This window comes from Vulpes vulpes, chromosome 8 (genome assembly GCF_048418805.1).
Source record: "Vulpes vulpes isolate BD-2025 chromosome 8, VulVul3, whole genome shotgun sequence".
NCBI classification, from domain to species: Eukaryota; Metazoa; Chordata; class Mammalia; order Carnivora; family Canidae; genus Vulpes; species Vulpes vulpes.
In genome coordinates this window covers 61597364-61620156 of record NC_132787.1, presented here as the reverse complement: position 1 = coordinate 61620156, position 22793 = coordinate 61597364, and the positions used below count along the sequence as shown (strand labels likewise).

The 22793-nt window shown below is 34.7% G+C and overlaps 1 protein-coding gene across 3 annotated transcripts in view; it reads left to right on the top strand.

Annotated features, from left to right (window-relative positions):
* Positions 1–22793, top strand: part of EXOC6B (exocyst complex component 6B) — a 616640-nt gene that overhangs the window by 242262 nt on the left and 351585 nt on the right. Inside the window, exons 7-8 of one of the 3 annotated variants that reach the window (XM_025994563.2) lie at positions 2109–2285; positions 19005–19073. In XM_025994563.2, coding sequence (XP_025850348.1) covers positions 2109–2285; positions 19005–19073 — 246 coding nt within the window. The remainder of the gene's footprint in view (positions 1–2108; positions 2286–19004; positions 19074–22793) is intronic. The other 2 variants (XM_072766927.1, XM_072766926.1) reach the window with 2 other exon arrangements.

Genomic DNA, 22793 nt, shown 5'->3' with positions numbered 1-22793 from the left:
CTTAGCAGATCTGCCCTGACTATTCTTTTACAGACAGAAGCCTTGATCATTTTGAGAGACCTCAAGTACTGGTAAAGCCTTGGACTACAATTTGCCGTGCTTTGATTTCTAGCTATAGGGTTTGCTATCTAAATTTACCTATTTGGCCCAAGCTGCGTTTCTTTACATTGTTAGGAAAACCCGGCAGCACCTAAAAAGAACACATCACAGAAGATCTAAAATTACTTCCCTAGGATACTTTCAGTTTTGTATCATTTCAAGTTTAAATGACAGTATTTGAATGTGGCTCCTCTTGATTGCTTTTGATATACTGGTAGTATTTTATCCATTGTGAAGAAAAATAAATGATTTGGGATTGAATAGATTAAGACGACCTTATGAAAGCTTTTAGTTTTGCTGTACTAAAAAGGACAGGATTAAAAGACAAGTGATCACTCTAGTGTAGGGCTTGCTTTTTTTTAATATGAAAGCTCTAGGAAGTTCTCCCTTCCTTTGTGCTTCCCCAGAGTCCTTAATCCTTTTTTGTGTGATTTGCTTGAAAGTGGAAAAGAACTTCTTACTTTTGAAAGACTTCTATCTAATTGAGGTTCTCATATGCTTGGAGGATAGGATATTTTATGTACAAACATAAATTAAATGTTTTTGGGTAACCTCTCTTTTTCAGTTTGTTACTGAAACCATGTATATTTTATGTAAGTCAAACCAAAATATCAGTGAATATTATGCATGGAAACAAGCTTGTCCATTGATTCAAATCTCTGGAATGTAGATTCTTTTCATTTTCTTGGCAGAAACTGCCTCCCATAATTCAAGTTTTTCTCTGTCCTATTATAATTGTCTCATTTAACCAGTGCCTGGACTAACATACTTAATATTTATTTATCTTGAATTTCTTAATCTCATTCAGAATATTTGGAGACTCTGATTTTCTCCAGAACTAATTTCTGCCTGTCACTGAGGGGAAATGTCAAATATTGATTAAGAAATGCATATTTTGAGAGACCATACTTCTTAAGCTTTGTGTCTTAGGATGACATTAAGCATTATTTAAAAAATAGTGGAAGTTCCATTGTGAAATATTTTGGAACATGCTGGGTTAAACCAAATAAAGAAGTTTACTTAAAAAAGATTTCTCTCAATTTTTATTCTCTTAATGTGCATTGTGTACCTACAAGGCTCCATGACAACAGTGTTTCCCATGTATTCAACAACAGAACCTTTTGTGGGGGAAATACTTTGTCATGCTTTGAGGAACTATTGGTGTAGTAGGAAGATTTCTCCTCTGGATTTAGGACATTACACATTGAGCTTCTACTTGACCACTAACTAGCCTTGTGACCTCAAACAAATCTTTTGTCTTCCAGCCTCAGTTCCCTGAGTCGTGACTAAGGTCACTTTCAGCTCTAGCACCCTGTGGTTTAATACTTATGTCACTGACTCCACATAGTCACACTTTCCACTTCTTTGCATGGATTGAAACCACACCATCTGAATCTGTTTTATAAAGCTGAGTGGGTTACATTTCCTTTTTATGAAAGTTCAGAAGAAGAAACCCTTTAAAATTCTGTTTTACACAGATTAAGATCATGCAATTCTGAAGGATTAGTTAGGTCAAATTACTCTATTAAGATGTTTCATTCTCCTGATTACATTTGTTGGTCTCTTATAACCACAGAACTGTTCTCAAGGGTCTACTAAGCTAAAAAGCTCTTGTCCCTCTTCCCTCAACCACAATGATCCCAGCATGGCATGTATCTCGTGGGAGATGCATGTTTAGTCATTTGCACTAATCTCTTAGCTGTGTAGGTGAAGAAGAGTAGGCTTCATTTTTGTGGTGATGTAGTGAGTATATTTGGAAAGTTTTCTGATAACATCGACTGATTATCTTCTTTTCTGGGAAATAAATCAAGATGAGTAACTTCAGGGTTAAAAAATGTATATATTAATGTGTTTGATTTTATTTCTGGGACTAAAACTGTCTTAAGACATCTTATTGTATTTTCTTTAAGACACCAACTTGTTCAAAATTAGAAGTTCTTTGAATGCTGAATTAAGTCCTTTTCTTTCTTTCTTCTTTTTTAATGCGTGTGTATGTGTTTCTATCCTAGGCACAACAGCAAAGAAACTTGGATAACATCGTCTTGCAACAACCCAGAATAGGTAGCAAGAGAAAATCTAAGAAAGACGTGTACACAATTTTTGATACAGAGTTAGAAAGCACTAGCCCCAAGTCTGAACAGGATTCAGGAATCCTGGATGTTGAAGATGAGGAAGATGACGAAGAGGTAACCAACATTTGAACTGGGGAAATGAGACTAATGTTAGGTTTACGTTTTTTTTTAAGATTATATATATATATATATATATATATATATATATTTTTTTTTTTTTTTTGAGAGAGAGAGAGAGAGAGAGAGTAGGCAAGCAATAGGAGAGGGAGAAGCAGGCTCCTTGCTGAGCAGAGTGCCCACTGCGGGGCTCAAACTCAGGACCCTGGAATTGTGACCTGAGTTGAAGGCAGACACCCAACTGACTGAGCCACCCAGGTGCCCATATGTTAGGTTTAAATGTAGTATATTTGAGATGTGATAAAGAATTTACCCAGGTAATACAACTTGTGTGATCTTATGGATATTAAATACCACTTTAAACACAAATGGGCCTCAATACAAGGAAATTGGAGATACACCATGATATTTTAAATTCTAATTGTTTAGGTTTTGAATATATTTAACCATTTTTTATTTTTTAAGTTTCAGGGTTTTTGACTATATACCAATTGGTTACTACATTAAGGAAAAAGTAGAGTTTACCTGACATAGATAAAGATATAGGTGACCTCCTCTGAACTGGAACATGGTTACTTGAGACAAAAGATGTTGCTTTAAACAGTGGGGTACAAATAAAGGGGTCTTAAATTAATAATAGAAAAAGGCCCCAAAAATTTGAGAATGGATTTCTGAAAGAAATAAATACATGAGCAATTATGGAGAATCTGGGAATTTTGTGACATCCATAACCTCTTAGATCAGTTCTGTATCACTTTCAGTTGGCTTAACTAGTACATGTATTTATATCCTGATTTGTTGTTGGAAGTAAATTTAGTGTGTTTTTAAAAATAAAACTACTGGGAATACTTGAGATATCTTGTTAAAATGTTTTTCTAAATACTTACCATTTGAATAAACTGGATCAGTTTCTTTGTGAATGTAGTGATCAGGAGCATGAACACTGGAGTCATACAGATTGCATCTAGATCCTGGCTTTGCCATTTTGTTATATTTTGTTTTTTAAAATTATCATTATTACTCACATCACTTACTTTTTTAAATGTCCACTGACATGTGTGAGGAACCATTTATGCCTGCACTCTGTCAGTTGTTTGCCTTTAAGTACTTGGCTCTTTTGCATTGTTTCGTTTCTTCAGATAAAATTGGGGTTACGGTCTTCTCCATCTTTGTTCTTTGTTCTGTCTGACTGCCCTTCTTATTCTTAATCCCCCTCTCACCCAAAAACTATACACCCAAACTTGCCACTGTCTAACTTGGGAATTTTAGGTAACTGTTGAATCTGTTGAAACTTGAGTCTTCATCTGTCAAGTAAAGATCGTAGTCTATGTCATAGGATTGTACAAGTGTCTGCTCCATAAAAGGTGGTCAGCAAATATTAGTTTATGTTCTGTTGTTAATCTTTTTTGCCACCTTGTGTTATGTATCACTACTGTCATATTCTTCATCAGGATGTGTTTATTACATAAATGAGATACGTTAGTAGTTAACAATGTGTGAGATTTTCATCAAAATCCCCATTGCACCTCGATAAGAAATAGAGCTAAGAAAAGAACCAGGCACTTGCCTGATATCTACAGAAACGGAAAGGGGCAGAGAAGACTTGGTTCTCCTGAGTATTTTCTAGCATCCTCTCTTCTTGCTTGAAGTGGCTGTTATGGTAGGATATGGATCTACCCTGAAGACCAGACTCTCAGGTATTAGGCCTGTCACTGATGGCAACTTAGTAGTGGTACAAGCAAGCATCAGAATCAAGAAAGAATACTTAATACCTTTCATTTACATTTTGGGTACCTGTTAAGGAAATTAAATTCTTATAAGGCACTGTGACCTAAGGAAAACAGAAGTTAGACATAGTCTATGCCCTCAATAATATATACCTCAAAGAGATGGCTAGATGATAAGGTGGAAGAATGAAATATATACATGGTTCTCACATATAGTGAGAACCTTATGGATACAAGCCATTCTTTATCATGAGCTCGCTGAAGATCCTGTGCAAATCCTCTTTAGTTTTTGTGCTATATTTCTTCTTTGTTTTGTCTTCTGAGGCCCAGAGAAGATAAATTGGGACTATGAAATGTGTTGAGGGTTTCTCATAAATGAAGTATTATAAGAATGTACTTGGAAGTTAACATTTTAAAATGGTCATATATCCCAAATCAAACAGAATCCTGTTAGAGATTTGCTGATTGAGCTCTTACAACAAGAATTCAGCACTTCACTGTCATCTAATGGCATCCTATCTTTAAAAAAAATCGTACCTTCTATTTATTTACTTCTCAGTTTGAATCTTCTTCAAGTGCACATTCTTAATCTCAAACCTCATGTAGAGAATTATTTATTTAGATGTCTCCAAACTGGTTTCTTGGCATAGTTCTTGCATGGTGTGAATAAATTCTTCAGATAAGATCTTTCGTGACCCACTGTGACGTTCTGACCTTCATTCTTGTCATTCTTCAACAGGCCTCATTGAGAGCAGCATAAATAGTTTTTGAAATATTTTGACTTCTAAACTGTGGCACAGAATCCTGTAGGGCAGTGATTCTTAATCTATTTGGGTTCATATATTTCTTTGAGAGTTTGATAAAAAATATATATGGCGTATTTCCCCAGTGAAATATACATGTATTCACTCAAAAAAGTTGTGCATGAAATTTCAGGGGATTTCTGAAACTCAGTTTGCCCTCAGAAGCCATGTTAAGAACACAGGTTATAAGTTAAGTGCTTCTGAAATTTTAATCTGCATAGAAATCACCATCAAATCATTATAAAATGCAGATTTGGATCTTGCAGGTTGGGGATGAAATCTGAGAATCTGCATTTGTAACAGGCTCCCAGGTGAGGATGGTGCTTCTTCTGTACACAGAGCACACTTGAGGTTGCAGGGCTATAGAGGACCTCAAGGAAACATTTTTAGTGCATAAAGAAGACAAAAACCTTGAATGTTTGGATTTCTTATTGATTTTTCATTATTATGTCTTAAGATTTTTCCAACAATGAATGCAGTACTTGAAGAGAAAGTTACCTTTTGCTTTCTAAAATCTATTTCTTATACAAAAGAGTACCGGCATTATTTTTTATGAAATTCTATGACTTGGACTTAATATAATTAAGTTTAGGTATTTTCTTATGCACCGAAGTGAGAACTTTTTCTCTTTCCTGTACTTTTAATGAAAGTGCATTTAGTACATTCTTTGAGTCAAGTGACATTTGTAGACTGCTATGTCTTTAGTGTGCTAATACTTAATGAGAGACCACAGAATGAGATGGGTAAGAAAACCCTAACACCTAGAAAATGGCTTAGAACATAGTAAGCAGGTATTTAATATATTGTTGAACTGAAATAAAGTTTGTGCCAGACATAGAAAAACTAAATAGACTGGGAATTGAAGATGAAATCATCTTGGATGAAAAAATCAGCTCACATGGAGAACCAATTGACATAGTCATTCTCTTGATTCCTGAGAAGTGTTGTAGGGAAAAGTGTTCCTTTGTAAAATTCTCTATTTGTACTTTATTTTTTGTCTGAGCTAATGAAAGGGTCACCTTGATTAAAGTAAGGTTGTTTTTTTTTTTGTTTGTTTTTACTTGTCATGTATTAAAGTTGAACTATATAAATTGCTAAATAAATAAATTATCAAATAATAATTTGATAATTTTTGACCAATAAATTAATTCAATTGATTTTCATTGTAAATATGTATGATCTGGGGAATTTATTCTTAATCTCTGTATCATCCTGTGGAATAAGTAGATGTTATTGCTCTTCTCTAAATATTTAGATAGGACTTAACAATTTTGTTTTAGAAGTGGTGAACTTTTTAGATTGAGAATGTACTTGTGGTGTTAGATTCATCAGGAGTCTCTTTTTTTTTAAAGATTTATTTATTTATTTATTTATTTATTTATTTATTTTATTTTTTTATTTATTTATTTTAGATAGAGTGCATGTGCATGAGCATGTGAGTGGGGAAGGGGCAGAGGGAGAATCTCAGGCAGACTCCCTGCTGAGCGTGGAGCTCAGCGGTTGGGGGGGGTTGGGCAGGAGAGGTGGGGGCTTGGGGAACTTGATCTCACAACCCTGAGATCATGACCTGAGCTGAAATCATAGGTTGGTCACTTAACCAACTGAGCCACCCAGGCACCCCAGGTGTATCGTTTTTGAGATATCTCAAGATAAAGTACAAGGATACTTTAAATGATATATTATTTGTGAGAAGGGGGACGATGATGCCTTCTGAAGGCAGAGCTGTTGTAAGGATTGACTGAAATAGTGTATATATATATAATGGTCTTATCACAGTGCTTGGCACACACAATACTATGAGTATATAATAGTTACTATTATGGGATATGACTATATCCTTTTTTGGGGGAATAAAAGTAAAATACAAGTTAATACAGTTTTTGATAGCATATATTTGCATGGACTGGTGGAACACTATCTACTGTAAATAATCTGCTTGAAATAAAGCAATATTGGATAAGAAATAGTTTGAAGCAGGGCCTGTGATTTCTTTTTTTGTTTCTAGGCTACTTCAGAGTGTCTGCATTCTTAGAACACTTCCTTAGAATACTTCTGGCACATTCTTATTCTAGTTTGTATCTCTTTTATTTTTTTATTTTAAATTCAATTTGTCAACGTATAGTATAACATCCATGCTAATCCTATCAAGTTGCCCTCCTTAGTGCCTGTCACCCAGTTACTCTATCCCCCCACAGACTTCTTCAGCAACCCTGTTTGTTTCCTGGAATTAGGAGTCTCTCATGGTTTGTCTCCCTAATTTTTCCCCACTCAGTTTCCCTCCTTCCCTTATAATCCCGTTCACTAGTTCTTATATTCCACAAATGAGTGAAACCATATGATTATTGCCCTTCTCTGATTGACTTATTTCACTCAGCATAATACTCTCCAGTTCCGTCCATCGAAGCAAATTGTGGGTATTCATCCTTTCTGATGGCTGAGTAATGTTCCATTGTATATATATAGACCACATCTTCTTTATCCATTTGTCTGTTGAAGGAAATCAAGGCTCCTTCCACAGCTATTGTGGACATTGCTGCTATGAACATTGAGGTGCAGGTGTCCTGGTGTTTCACTACCTCAGTATCTTTAGGGTAAATATCCAGTAGTACAATTGCTGGGTCTTAGGGTGGCTCTATTTTTAACTTCTTGAGGAGCCTCCACACTGTTTTCCAGATGGACTGTACCAGTTTGCACTCTCACCAACAGCATAAGAGGGTTCCCCTTTCTCCACATCCTCTCTAACATTTGTTGTTTCCTGTCTTGTTAATTTTCACCATTCTCACTGGTGTGAGGTGGTATCTCATTGTGGTTTTGATTTGTACTTCCCCGATGGCAAGTGATACAGAGCATTTTCTCATGTGCTTGTTAGCCCTATGTGTGTCTTCTTTGGAGAAATGTCTTTATATATTTTGTATCTCTTTTAATTGTTTATACTGTGAAAGAGTAGTAGTCACTGTTTTACCCATACAATTCTTTGTATGGTGTAGGTCAAATAAATGGTTGTTGACCAAATGATCCGTGTCAGATTTGGCTCTCAAGATTTTGGTGTCTCTTTTGAAATATGGAGTTAACAGGATGGAATTGCTAATTTACATACAAGTATCATGTAATATATAATGCCTTCTGAGATGTCTTTATGATGTGGTACTGTACTGATTTTGAGATAACAAGATTATTTGTTTGCCAGGGATGCCGTAACAAAATACCATAGAGTACCTGGCCTACGCAACAGAAATTTATTTTCTCCCAGTTCTGGAGGCTGGAATTCCCAAGATCAATGTGTCACTAGGGTTGGTTTCCTGCTGAGGACTCTTTCTTTGGCTTGCAGATGACTGTCTTCTTGCTTCATCCTCACACAGTTTTTTTCTCTGTGATTGTATCTTCCTGGTATGTCTTCCTTTTTTTAAATAAAGACACCAATCCTATTTCCTTAGAGCTCCACACTTATGACTTCATTTAACCTTGATTATCTTCCGAAAGGCCGTATTTCCAAATACAGTCACATTGGGGTTCAATATACGAAATTTTGGGGAGATATAATTTAGTCCATAACACAGGGTGATTGGAAAGGACACAGGATTTGTATTTAGAACGTACAAGTTCTGTCAGCTTTGTGTTATCAGAGCAAATCATGTAATTTCTCTGAGTGTTTCTTTTCTCACCTCTAAAATAGTGACAATAATTAATTGGTGCTAAATTGCTTGTGAAAAATTGTGGTTATTGTGATATTTGACCCAAATTTCAAATTACTTATTGCAACACTTTCAAATGACAACAAGATAACAAAATGAGGATTATTTCTCAGTCAGTTAAAGTGAAGCAAAGGATGCCATTATTACTTTAGAGTTAAAATCAGAGGCTGCATATTGGCAGCCCATGGGCCAGAAAGAGTTTGCAAAATGACTGTTGGCTTACATAGTGCTTAAAAGTTTTTAAAATATTTGCCAACGTTTAAGTAGTTGAATTCACATAAAAATCTTTATTTTCAACTTAGCCTCTAAGTATGGAGAATCTCCTCGAGTAGCAAGGAGCTATGATATCTTTTGTGTCTGCACATTGGATGTTGCCATTTATTATCACACTTGTGCTATTGAGAGAAATATATTATTACTTACACTGGATCTGTGCTTAAAAATGGCAAACTGTAAGATAGACTGACAAGGGTCACATGTTTGTAAAAAAATGATAAGAACAGAGTTCTTTGTAAAAATGAGTAGTTGTTCTAGATATTTCACATACAAAGTATGTCTGTTAAGAGAATACAATTTGAAAAGTTGGCCTGATTCACTTATTCCCAATACCCACTGACTTTTGTAGTCTTGGTTTTTCACTTCACTTCAGTTCTTTTTTTTTGTTTTAGGTTTTATTTATTTATTTGAGGGAGAGATTGAGAGAGTCCTGGAAGGGGTAGAAGGGCAGAGGGAGAGAGAGAGAGAAACTCAGGCAGATTCTGTGCTGAGTGTGGAGCCCAATGTGGGGCTCAGTCTCATGACCCTGAGATTACAACCTGAGCTGAAACCAAGAGTTGGACACTCAACCGACTGTGCTACCCAGGTGTCCCATCAGAGTACCTTTTGGTTAGTTTGTTAGTTAGTTATGTATGTATGTGGACCCCAGTGCGGGCTTGAACTAAGACTCTGAGATCAAGATCTGAGCTGAGATCAAGAGTTGGGTGCTTAACCAGTCACTCTTCTCTTAATTCTTAATGAAAACTGGTCTATTAAGAATACATATAATGAAATGAAGAGTAAATACATACCCATACTTAAAATCAAAAGCAATAAAAGCAATTTAGAAAGTTGAATGAAAACTATGGCATGCTTTAGACATTCTGTTTTGGTTTTCCTATTCTTTTAGGTCTGTCTATTGGCAGGGATATATTACGGCTCACATTGATTTAATATCGTTAAAATTTTTTCATTGTGCTGATGGTATAAAGTTCTTGTTATTTTGAAATTATTTTCTTCAATTTCTAAACACCTACCTGACTTTTCAGTTCTTGTAGAATTTCTCCTTTATATTCTTATTCAACCACCCCCTTCACTCTGTAATAAGTTGCTAATAGCCCTAATGAGAGAATATACTCCTTTTCCCCTCATCTTTGTCTAAAATATTGAATTCTACTTTTCCCTGAGGACTAGCTCAACGTGACCTCTTCTGAACACCTATCTATCATCTATCTATCTATCTATTCATTATTTTTTTAAAGATTGATTTTATTTACTCATGAGAGAGAGAGGGAGGAAGAAATATAGGCAGAGAGAGAAGCAGGTTCCCTGCGAGAAGCCTGATGTGGGACTCGATCCCAGAACCCTGGGATTATGCCCTGAGCTGAAGGCAGATGCTCAACCGCTGGGCCACCCAGCCATCCCTCACTCATTATTTTAAATTGAGGTATAATTGATTTTTAACATTATATTAATTTCAGGGGTACAGCATAATGATTCAATATTTGCATATATTGCAAAATGATCACCATAGTTGTTTGGTTAACATCCATCAGAATGCCTAGTTACAAAATTTTGTTTTCTTGTGATGAGAACTTTTATTTTATTTTTTTATTTTTTTAAGATTTTCTTTATTTATTCATGACAGAGAGAGAGAGAGAGAGAGGCAGAGGGAGAAGCAGGCTCCATGCAGGGAGCCCGATGTGGGACTCGATCCTGGGTCTCCAGGATCACATTCCGGGCCAAAGGCGGCGCCAAACCGCTGGGCCACTGGGGCTGCCCGTTGAGAACTTTTAGATGTCTCTTAGAAATGTACAAATATGCAATGTACTATTGCTAACTGTAGTTACCATGCTATACATTACATCTATATGACTTAATTTTATGATTGGAAATTTGTACCTTTTGACCCCTTCACCTATCTTGCCCACACCCCAAACCCTTATCCAGAGTAGCACCTTCTTTATAAAAACTTATTTTTTAAGGGTAGCCCAGGTGGCTCAGCGGTTTAGCGCCACATTCAGCCCAGGGTGTGATCCTGGGGAGCCAGGATTGAGTCCCACATTGGCCTCCCTGCATGGAGCCTACTTCTCCCTCTGCTTGTGTCTCTGCCTCTCTCTCTGTCTGTGTCTCTTATGAATAAATAAATAAAATGTTTAAAATAATTTATTTTTAAAAAGAATTTTAGATCTTCAGAAGTTAGAAGAGTGGTAAAATGAACATCCATGTACCTTCACTTAAATACTCCACTTACTAAAATTTGGCACTTTCTACCTTAAAAATTTGATTTTGAAAGAATCTATTTCATCAGTCCTCTTCTCCCCACCAAACCTGAGCTATTTGAAAAGAAGTGGTGTACTTCATTCATCATATTTGAAATATCAATACTATTATATTTGGTTTACCAAAAATGACACCCTTCTGCATAACTATAATGCAGTGATCACACTCAGGAATTTTAACACTGATATGATACTACCACTTAACATATAACCCATGTACAAATTTCCCCAGTTGTCCCAATAATTTCCTATATAGCAGATTATTTTTCACTTTTCCTACAGCTACATCTAGACAAGTATCACACATTACATTTAATTTTTATGTTTGTTTATTCTCCTTTAATATCCCTCTATTTAGATACGTCTGGTAATCCTTGTGATTAGGTTTAGGTTGATCATTTTTGACAGGACTATTATGAAAGTAATATTATGTCCTTTTTAGTACATCACACCAGAAGGCACACTGTTGGTTAAGGTGGTGTCTACCAGATTTTTGCATCATAAAGGTACCCTTCTCTGTTTGTAATTAATAAGTGATCTGTGGCGTGATACTTTTAGGTCCTGGGACTATCCTGTTCCCTAACAGTTTTTCTGATGTAGTGATTTAGAATTTATTGGTGCTTTGTTCCTGAATCATGTATTACTGTGTTGAGTATAAAACAGTGATTTTTCTATTTTTATCGTTTCTTTCACATTGATTAGCTGGCATTCTTCCTTCTATAAAGCAGAACTTTCCTTTTGTCTCATTTTTTTTTTAAGTGTCAGTATTGGTACTTGAATTCTTATTTTATATAAAATGGGTTATATTCCATTCTTGTCTTTCATTTTGATTCTCTAATTGTTCCAGGTTTGGCCAGTGGGAGTCTTTTCCATTATCCTTTGACACATTTCCATCAGTTTTGAAGCACTTCCATTTTTTGGGCACAGGACATTCTTGGTTCACTTCAAGTTCTGCACCAGCTCTGGAATCAGCTATTTTGTCAAAGAATGCTTGTCCTTTTTACTGGAGAATTGTATATAGAAACTGAAATGTAGGCATTAGGTATACTCCTTCTGCAGACAGAGCTAAGAAATGCACACACTGCACTAACACATAGACAGTTTTATGAATCCTGAGTTAAGGCTGATGCGTTTAGTTTTACCCAAGTATCATACGTCTTCCTCTTCTCCTATTCCATATTTGTGTCTGGTTCCCAGAGAATTAATATACTTACCCATTGCCTGCTCCTATAACACAAGCAAAATAGTTTCAGAATTACTGTGCAAATGTCACTAAAAGCAGTAAATGTATGAGGTTCAAGATTTCTTTGCAATTCTTTTTATCCTACAGTATATCCCATTAGGGCTATAATTCAGAGTGTTGTTCAAATTATTTTGCTACTTTTTCTTACATGTGATTGTTACCAAATTGATATATGATTGGCTTCATTTGTTTATTTTGTATATTTTTTAGAGTCCCATCCTTATTAATTTAATTTTTTGAATATGTAAAAAAATAAACATGTGTCAAAAAGCAAAAATTTATAGGAAGATATATTCAGTGATATCCCATTCTCCTCTTTATCTCTTCTACCTTACTCCTGCCCACTCTTTGTAAGTAATCAGTATCATGAGTGTGTGTGTTTGTGTGTGTGTACAAGTACTTTTCCTCGTACCTTACACAATCTATTAATAAAATAATGCATATATGTTTTTGTATCTTGTTTTTTGACTAGAAAATATATCTTGAGAATTGTTCCATATTAGTTCATAGAAATCTTTCTCATTCTATTTTTACTGGTAAATAGTACTCCATTGTTTGAATTGAATGTACTACAGTTTTTTCAGCCAGTCTCCTATATGTGAGTATTTAATGATTTCTAATATTTTCTTATTAAAATACAGTGTTTTGGCTACATAGCTATTAGAATTAACTTTAAAAATATACCATACGAAGGACTGGCAGGGTGCCTAGCTACTATTTTTATTACTGGGAATTGAATTTTTCCCATCCTGGTATTCAGCTTCAAGCAGAGAATTCTTGAGGGAGTATCCTTTGATTTTGGCTACAAGGTTTTTTGCATTGTCTCAGTAAAGGAGGAATGGTAATTTTTCCTGATTTTCTTCTGCTTAGTGCAAGCACTTGAGTAAGTTAAGTGGAAATTTGTTTAGAGATTTCTCAGGAAGAATCCTAGTAATTTGTGAGAAGCTCTATAGTCAAGTCCTGCTGTTTTTAGGATAGGGCTCTAATCAGGGTATTCTTACATGTTCAGAGGTTTAGAAAATTCTCTTACACTTTTGCTAATTCTAGTCCTAGGCCTTCTAGTTTGTTGGAGCATCCATGATGTTTAGTCCAGCTCTGTGGAAGGTTATGCCCAAATGAATGTTACCTTTTTTTTCTCTGAAGTTTTGGAAGCAAAGTAGTACAGAAAAGCACACGGGTGAAAAATGTTTGCCAAGTATTTCCTGGCTTCCAGACATAATATGGGCAGTCAAAAATTGATCATTTGAGTGCAAAGGTAATGCTCTTTTAGCTAATCATTTGTTCTTTTCTCCCTTCAGAAAAATGCCTGGTACATTTTAATGACTTGAGATCCAACTAATGTTCAGAAATGGACACCAAGTCCCTGCATTCATTTACTAATACCACGGAACTGTTTTGTGTAAAGTGGTAATCAAAAGTATTTTCAAGAAGGAGAATGACTCAACTGATTAGTGAGAAACATATCTAAATTCCTTGCAAATTTTTATCATACTTTTTTTGGATGTTCCACCTTCTTTGAAAGGTTTCATAAGAGAAAAATAAGTGGCCTGTGTTGTATGTGTACCTCCTGGACAGCTGCAAACAACGAGACTAGAGCACACTAATGCATTTCTTTCTTTCATGTACTATCTTTATCAGCAGCATAGGTAATATTCTTGAGTGGAAGGAGACAAGCAATCTTTTCTTGTACTCTATTTTCCTTTTTCCTAATGATATGCTTACCCACTAGTAAAGCAGATAGATCTATCAGGTTGTTACCTACAAATACTTTTTTCCCCCTGCCTCCCTTCACTAATCAGTCTTTTTTTTTTTATTTTTAAATTTTTTTTCACTAATCAGTCTTAATTAAGATAGTAGAAATAGCTACTATCTTCCAGCTTCTTTACCGGGGGGGGGGGGTGGTTGTAAAAATATTAAATAAATATATCTGTTATAGCTTGAATGCCATTATTTATTTTTAAACCAAAAATCTCATTTTTTCTTTAATTGTAAAATCATTTCCTTCTTCTTTTGACTTGATCTAAGATGTATTACAGAAGAAAAATGTATCATAAAAGGCAGTTCCTAATATTTTGCAAGAATTTTTATAATCAGAAATGTTTATGCTTCTTTGCTTTCTGACCATCTAATATTTCCATTTTTAGTTTGAATCTTTATATCTTCTCCAATATATATTGTCTGCAGAGGCTCATACAACTCTTTTTCAGGGTGCCTTTCATTGATCCTGTTTATAAATTTACTTTTCTTATTTTATAGCTTCCTCTGTCCCCAGACTCTTTTTTTTTGTCACCTGTATAGTGACATGCTGTGATAGTTGATATATTGACAGGATATAATGCTATTTAACAAAATCCACAGACATTAAGTAACAAAGACTACAGCTTTGATGGAAGCTATTAATATGTATTCTACAAATATAAGAAGCATATTGAAATGGATAGACAAGCCATGCCAATATAGCATCTTGTGATGCATGATCTCTAATGGGTATGTGAACATGTAATTGCAGATTGTAAGACTTGCCTTCATGATACTTACCTCTGAATGTTGTAGTCCAACCACTCCTAAATTCTGTTTTTTTTTTTTTTTTTAGTTTTAAAAAGATTTTATTTATTTATTTGAGAGAGAGGGAGAGAGCACGAGCAATGGGGAGGGGAGAGGGAGAAGCAGACTCTCTGCTGAGTAGGGAGCCCCCCATGGGGCTCCATCCCAGGATCTTGGGATCATTACCTGAGCTACCTAAGAGCCCCACTCCTAAATTCTTTTAATAGCTTATTGTTTATCTTTTATTTTACTATCTAACTTATGTGATATTATAAAATACTCTGTGGCACAGATTTCTTAGTTACAGAATCTAAAATCTTGCCTACAATTTGCTCCTCCCTGATAATAGAGGTTTGTGTTGGCTGAAGACACTAATGCTCTTCATTCAGAAGCTATATAGGGAATTAGGCAGCTGCTGTCCTTGGTGATGAAATTATTTCATGTGAATTAATAAGGAAAACAACTAGTTAAAAAAGCAGGATAATCTTGAGTATACTGTTTGTGACTGCTGTTGGTATCTTCCTGGATCTATTTGAACTAGAAAAATACAGACTCCAGTATCTTAATGTCTTGAGTTCCTGACTGCCATGCAGAGGAAATGTTTAACTATTTTAATCATGTTTCTGTATCTCAGAAAGAAAGCCCTTATGAGAGGAAATGACAACGTCCTACCACAAAGTTATCTCTTATCAGTTATAGTCCCAGTCGATAATGATTTGTCAAACTTGGACATGTGTAAAATGCAAGGGCTGTGTTATTTACTTTGGAAAGGAAAAATTAGATGAAGCTGATAAAGACGGAGTCCTGGCTTTTGTTAGGAGACAGAAACCATTAGAGACAGTCATTGTTAGCTGAGGAAAGTGTCCTTGGACCCCTCCCTCTGCCCCAGCTGAAACCTAAACCTGCTTGAATCATTCTTTGCACTTGAGGGGAGAGAAGGGCAAACAGTAGGGGAAGAAGAATGAAGACAACCTTGAAAGAGATTCTGCATTTTAAATGGGTAGCCAAATCTGGACCCTAAAGCACACCTATTTATGTGAATCAGGAGAGACTGCCTTTTGTTCTCTTTCCCACTTGCATTTATTTAGATTTTTGAAAGTTCATTTCTTATCCTTCCAAACGGGTGGCATTCCCTCACATAGTGTATGTTGCTCTCCTCCTATTGCCTTTCAGTAGATGTGATTCTTTTTCATTAGTGGAAGCAGAGAAAACACATCTAGCTCAAAGCAACATGAGTCAGTGCATGCTTTACATACCTTTCTCCTCACAGCACTCTTCTTGATTCCTTGCAGTGTTCCTCACAGAAGGGAGCATGGAGGAAAAATGATTTATAAATAGTAGGCTATTTTAGGGGTAGAGGTAAAGTTTGTGAACTGAAGCCCCATTTTGCTCCTTCTTTACTTGTCTAGATTTCTGTGGGCTGCCTTCAAAGCAGGTAGTCCTTTGCTTAGGAGGACTTGACTGGATCATGGTTGCGAAGGCTAAGAAATAGCAAAGCCAGTACTTGCAGGTCAGGGCTAAACATTTTGAAGCTAAGGATGATGATGATGATGGATGCCAAGACAGAAAATAGGTTTGGTTGTAAATATTTGTTGGAGATGACAGGAGAACCTTTCTGTCCTCTCTAAATATATCTATTTTTAGTTGGCCCAGATAAACCACTATTTTTACCCCGCTAGTAGGGAGCACCATTAGTTTATTCGTCAGAGATTTTTAGGGAAACTGATCCCTAATGTGGATGTTCAGTATATAAGAGGCCATGACTCTGTCTGAGGATTGGCTTAGGAGAGGTTTCCTTTTGAATGAAACTAGTGGTTCTGAGTCAAAGCAAAACAAAATAAACTGCATAAAGAAGTACATATGAAGAAAGTTGTGTTTGAATTTATTTAAATTTCCTTAAACTTTTTATAAAAATATATTTATTATAAATAACCTTATAAGCATTAGTTCTAAATAAAAGAAGAAAGTTCCATTTTCTCTACAAATGTTTTTTGCATGTTTCTTATACCTTTTCATATGTATGTGTAATTTTTATGTAATTTAAATACTATCAAGATAATTTTGTGAATTTTTCTATTTTTCATCTTTTGAACTTGTGTTTTGCTTAGGAGGCTCTTTTTTTCTGGCAAGATAAAATAAATTTTCTTCACGTTTTTACTTTGCAGTCCAACAGAGGAGACTATAAAGATGTTTTAATGTTGTGGTCATTTCAAATAAGAGTGCCTAAGTTGATTACGTATTGTCTCTTTTTGTGTTATTAAGATGAAAACGAGTGTCCTTTTGTACTCTTAAAGTTACATGCTTTTTGATTTTTTTTTAACTACATGGTACTTATTTGTCCATAAAATGTTTTTCTCAGTGATTTTGTAATGCTCACCAACTTTTCTAATTGCCTTTAAAAAAAATAAATCTATGCTTATGCCATGGTGTAGGATCTTGAGCATCTTACTATCAAGCTTCGGATTCACAAGAGTTTGAGTGCTTACAGAGTATCTAGCACTGGGAGGTTCTTCTTCTTTTTTTAAATGATATATATATATATATATATTTTTTTTTTTTTATGATAGTCACACACACACACACAGAGAGAGAGAGAGAGAGAGAGAGAGCCAGAGACACAGGCAGAGGGAGAAGCAGGCTCCATGCACCGGGAGCCTGACGTGAGATTCGATCCCGGGTCTCCAGGATCGCGCCCTGGGCCAAAGGCAGGCGCTACCGCTGCGCCACCGAGGGATCCCGCGCTGGGAGGTTCTTAAACAGAGATTTAGTATGTGCTATCATGGGTGTAAAGCAAATGAACAGAGTGGCCAGTGAATTTGAACCAATACATGTAGAGAGGTGATAATTTTGGAGGGATAAGAAAGTAGGTATTGTGTCAAGTTGTAGAATGAGTAGATTTCCTTAGGAAAAATATCTTGGTGAAGAAAGCTATGTCTCCAAAGAAGAAATGAGGCTTTCTTGATGGAATAAGGAAAACTGACCTTGTAATTATCACCAGTCAGCTCAACCTAATTTAGAGGGCCCTGCTGCTTATATTCTGATGAATCCTATAGTTACCAGTGTTACAGTGAAAACTACAGCTAGGTCTTTTATTTTGATCATTTCTTTTTTTTAAAGATTTTATTTATTTATTCATAACAGACACAGAGAGGCAGAGACACAGGGAGAGGGAGAAGCAGGCTTTCCACGGGGAACCTGATGCAGGACTCGATCCCAGAACCCTGGATCAGGCCCTGAGCCAAAGACAGACGCTCAGCCGCTGAGCCACGCAGGCATCCCAGTTTTGATCATTTCTTTATGCAATTTTGTCTTCTATTTTTTGCTTTATTTTGTTTTGTTCAATATTTACTTTGTGTCCTTTCATTCTTGTTTAATTCCTATAGGTCAACAATATAGGGAATAGATTCCCTTTTCAGGTGAGGAAATTGAGGCCAAAGTAAGTTGTGAGTTAGTTGCTCATTGTCAGGTCACATGATCGAAGAGTTTTAGCTCTGTGACTATCCAGTTCTTACCTAATGTTACTTGTTTTACTTTGTCTTTTGATGTCTAGATTGAATTTGTCTACATTGTTCATATTATAATTTTCTGGTATTACTTCTAGGTTTGGCTTTTCCATTTATTGTCTTTTTACATGATTCTCCTTGCTTTTTAGCATATTTCTGTATTTTGATTGCATGGTGATGTAAATGTTCACTAATTCTTTGACCTTCAGAAGTTGGCTGGCAGGTCATTTGATTCCTTCTGTGTGACAAATTTTGGTTTTGAGTCACATTCCCACCTTCTCTTCCCTTTTGGAGTCCCATAAAATAATATAAATATATTTTATATATTACATATAATATAAAATATATTTTATATATTATAAAAATGATAGAAATATAAAATATATCTGCAAAAGCAGATGCAGGGTCTGAGACACCTGTTACTCTTCTCTGTTATTTATCCTACTCTTCTGTGTCCCAGCCTTGCTGATATCTTCACAGTTTATTAATCCAAAGGCTAAAATACCAAAACTAGGTTTCTGGGAGCATGGGTTGTTTGTTTGTTCTGTGTTTTTCTCGTAGAAACTAGAGCTGGCTTTTATTTTTTACACTTGAATAGTAAAAATGAATGCAGTTCAAAGTTCTTCATAGATTTCTTTGAATGTTTTGTGACTATTTTGTTTTGCAGGTACCTGGAGCCCAAGATTTGGTGGATTTCTCTCCTGTTTATCGATGTCTACACATATATTCTGTCCTGGTGAGTCTTCATCTGGCTCTGTCTAATAAAGATGTATATTGAGTTCAAAACTCTTCTCTCTCATTTTTGAAAGTTTTTCTGTTTATTATCAAGAGTAAGAAAAAAGTTATTATTTAAGGAATATTAATTATAAAAAATAATCCTTTCTTCTCTTCTTGAATCTTTTATTTGCCAGGTAATATGACATAAGCAAATAACATTAATTTCTATTCATATTCAACAAATGATAAGATCATACCTAGAAATAGTTATACACACAGATTTCTGTCCTTAATTTAATGATGTAATTTAAATAAAATATCCTATCTTTATATGTTAAAATAATATTTATAAAAACTTTATTTTTTTATTCCTGATGATACTATTCCTTTTGTCATATAAAAATATGCAAAGAGGAACTGTCTGGGGTGGAAGTTATCATGGGTATTAATGGTATGATAAGAAATAGCCCTTTCTCCATCTTGGTAGTATACCCACATGCAGACACACAGATACACACAAGGCAATCAAAAAATTAAAAAGTACCATCAAAGACAAGTTGATGAGAGAAGACCATTATTGATATTTTTTAATAGCAAAGTTCTATGAAGCTTTTATCAGGTTACTTTATAATATGAGTGAGTGAATATTTTTGTCCATCTATTACCCATTTTCTTTCTTTATATATTTAATATAATGTCAATTAGTCATTACTCCAGACAGTTTGGGACATTGTTCTATGGACTTCCTGACTGGAGTACTTTGAGGTGATTACCCTTAGTGTGAGAAAGACTTGGTAATTTTTTCTCCACTCCTCTCCTTCTTCCTCCTACTTCTCCTTGCTCTCTAATTTCCTCTTCCCCTCTTCTTTCTTCTCGCTCTCCACCTCTTTTCTCCATTTGTCATTCCTTATGTAAAGATGGAGCAAGATATAGACTGAGTTGTCTCAAGGCAGCTCAAATAAGTAGATGATTTTTTTTTCAGTCTCATATACAGAGAATTAAATAAATCAAATACATCTTAGTTGGTGACACACTATTATCATTATTTTGTATAAGTCCAAGGTATATGTAGAATACTAATTTTAACCAATTTTTAATTTTTGCTAACTTGATGGAAATTGAAGGATATCTCTTTGTTTTAATTTGTGCTTCTTTAATTACTGGTAACATTGTACTTCTCTTTATAGAGTCACTAAGCATTTAGGATTTTTCTTCTCTGAAATGCCTATTTTTAATCTTTGTTCAATTTTGTATTGGCTTTCTTGTTTTGTTTTTTTTCTATTTGCTAGAAAGAGAAATCTCAGAAATTCCTTATTTATTGTAGATATTGATAGTTTAGGATGTTGCAAATATCCTTTTTCCAGTTTACCCCCAGACTTTAAGCTATGTGTATATTATCTTTCACAAATAGTAATCCTTGATTTTGATGTAATCAAGTCCATTAATTTTAGCCTTGTAGTTTGTACTGTTTAAGTCTTGTGTGTGTTTTGTTTTTAACTCCCATTCTATTCCAAGGTCATAGGGCATTCCCTTTATACTACCTTTAACATTTTTCCCATCACATCTTGATATTGATACATCTTAGATTCACCATAGCATATAGTATGAGGTGGGCATCCAACTTAATTTTTTTTGGATGATGGATTCAGTTTTACCAGTCCCGTCTACTACATTATCTGTATATTGCCCATTGATTCCTGGTAGCAACTCAGGTATATACTGAATATCAAACATGAGAATCTGGTTTTCACTTTTCTAGTTTGTTCAATTTGGTTTTGTGATACTTGTATATATATGGTAAAACAAGTCTCCTCTCATTTCTCCTCTTTTAAATTGCCTTCACTATTTATGCACCTTTATTTTCTCTGTTTTATTTATTTATTTAAAAAACAAATTATTTTATTCAAATGTAGAATGAATCTTCATAATGAAAACAGCTGTCTATATAAGTAGTTCTTTTTTAATGGGAAAGGCTTCAGTACCCTTTTCCCCAAAGAAGTTAAAATAAATTGGGGCCACCTTAAGGTTATGACTTCCTTGAGGATTATCTTCTGACAGAATCATTTTTTTAAAAAGATTTTATTTATTTATTCATGAGAGAGAGAGAGAGAGAGGCAGAGAGACAAGGGCTCGGAGAAGCAAGCTCCATGCAGGGAGCCTGATGTGGGACTTGATCCCAGGACTCCAGGATCATACTCTAGGCCGAAGGCAGGTGCTAAACTGCTGAGCCACCCAGGGATCCTCCAGAATCATTTTCTACAATCATTTTCTTCCCTCTTCCTCTCCTCCTCCTCCTCCTCTCTCCCTTCCTCTTCTTCCTCCTTCTCCCATTTTGTTTCAAGTTTTTATTTAAATTCCAGTTAGTTAATATAGAGATATAATATAATCTTAGTTTCAGAGTAGGTTTTAGTGGTTCTCTCTGTATAATTTAGAATCTTTGAGTTCATTAAAAAAATCCTTTTAGAATTTTGGTTTGAATTGATTGAATTTATAGATAAATTTTGGGAAGAATTGACAACTTTATAATGCTAAGTCATGCTGCTCATGGAAGAGAAAAGTCTTTTAAATTGTTTAATTAGGCTTTGTTTCTATGTTAATATTAATAGTCTTGGGGATACTGTTTTTATTGCTGTTTTATACTTTGTTTTTAAATTAATAATTGCTGTATTGAGGAATGTTCTTGATTTTTGTAAGTTAACTTAAATCTAACAACCTTGCTCAACTCTTTTATGAATTATTATTGTTGTTTTTTGGTTTATAATAGATTTTCTGTGTAGTTGATCATAGTGTCTGCAGATACTGACTTGTCTATTTTCCTCCTATCCATATATCTCATTGTTCTTTTTATTGTCTTACTGTATTGACCAGGATCATCATTACTTTGTTGTACGGGAAGGTTATAGTAGGCATCCTTGTCTGATTTTTGATCTCTAACAGAAAGTATCTAAAGTTTCTTCATTAACTGATGTTTGCAATAAGTTTTTGGTAAATATTTTTTAGTTATTCCTAGACTCCTGGTATTTTTTAATGAAAGCATAAAAGAATGTTGAATTTTATTGGATTTGTTTTGCAAATATGTTGATACAGTTTTGTCCCTATCCCTTAGTTCATGAATGTGGTAAGTTTCATTGGAAGACTTCTGTGATATTAAATGATCCTTATATTCTTTAGATAAGTTCAACTTGCATTCTTTTTTTTTTAAGCAATCTAGAATTCAACTCCTTTTAATTTTCTAATTTTTAATCTTTTTTGTATTTATGTATATGGTTTATTGTTAAGTCTCATAATTGCAAAAACAAGTGTACTTTACCTCTCAAATAGTGTAAAAGTATGAAAATCGGTAGTTTGTTTAGTTTAGTATTATATCTTCGGTGCTAACAACAGTACTTGGCATACAGTAGGTACCCAATAAATATTACCTGAATGAATAAGTAAGTGGTAGCTAAAAAATGCAGTACATTTGTTTGAGTGTATGCTAACTCAAACTTTATCACTTATATACTTATTCACTAAATACTTATGAATTTCTGTTCTCCATGAAATGGATTTGGAGAGCAAGGATGTATAAATAAGTCAAGGACTTCTGCTTTTAAAAATTTGTAGTCTATCAGGAGAGAAATTAAAATCTTTGTTTTTATTTTTTGATTTTATTATCTATTTATTTACTTATTTTAAGATTTTATTTTTAAGTAATTTCTACACCCAATGTGGGGTTTGAACTTAAAACCCCGAAATCAAT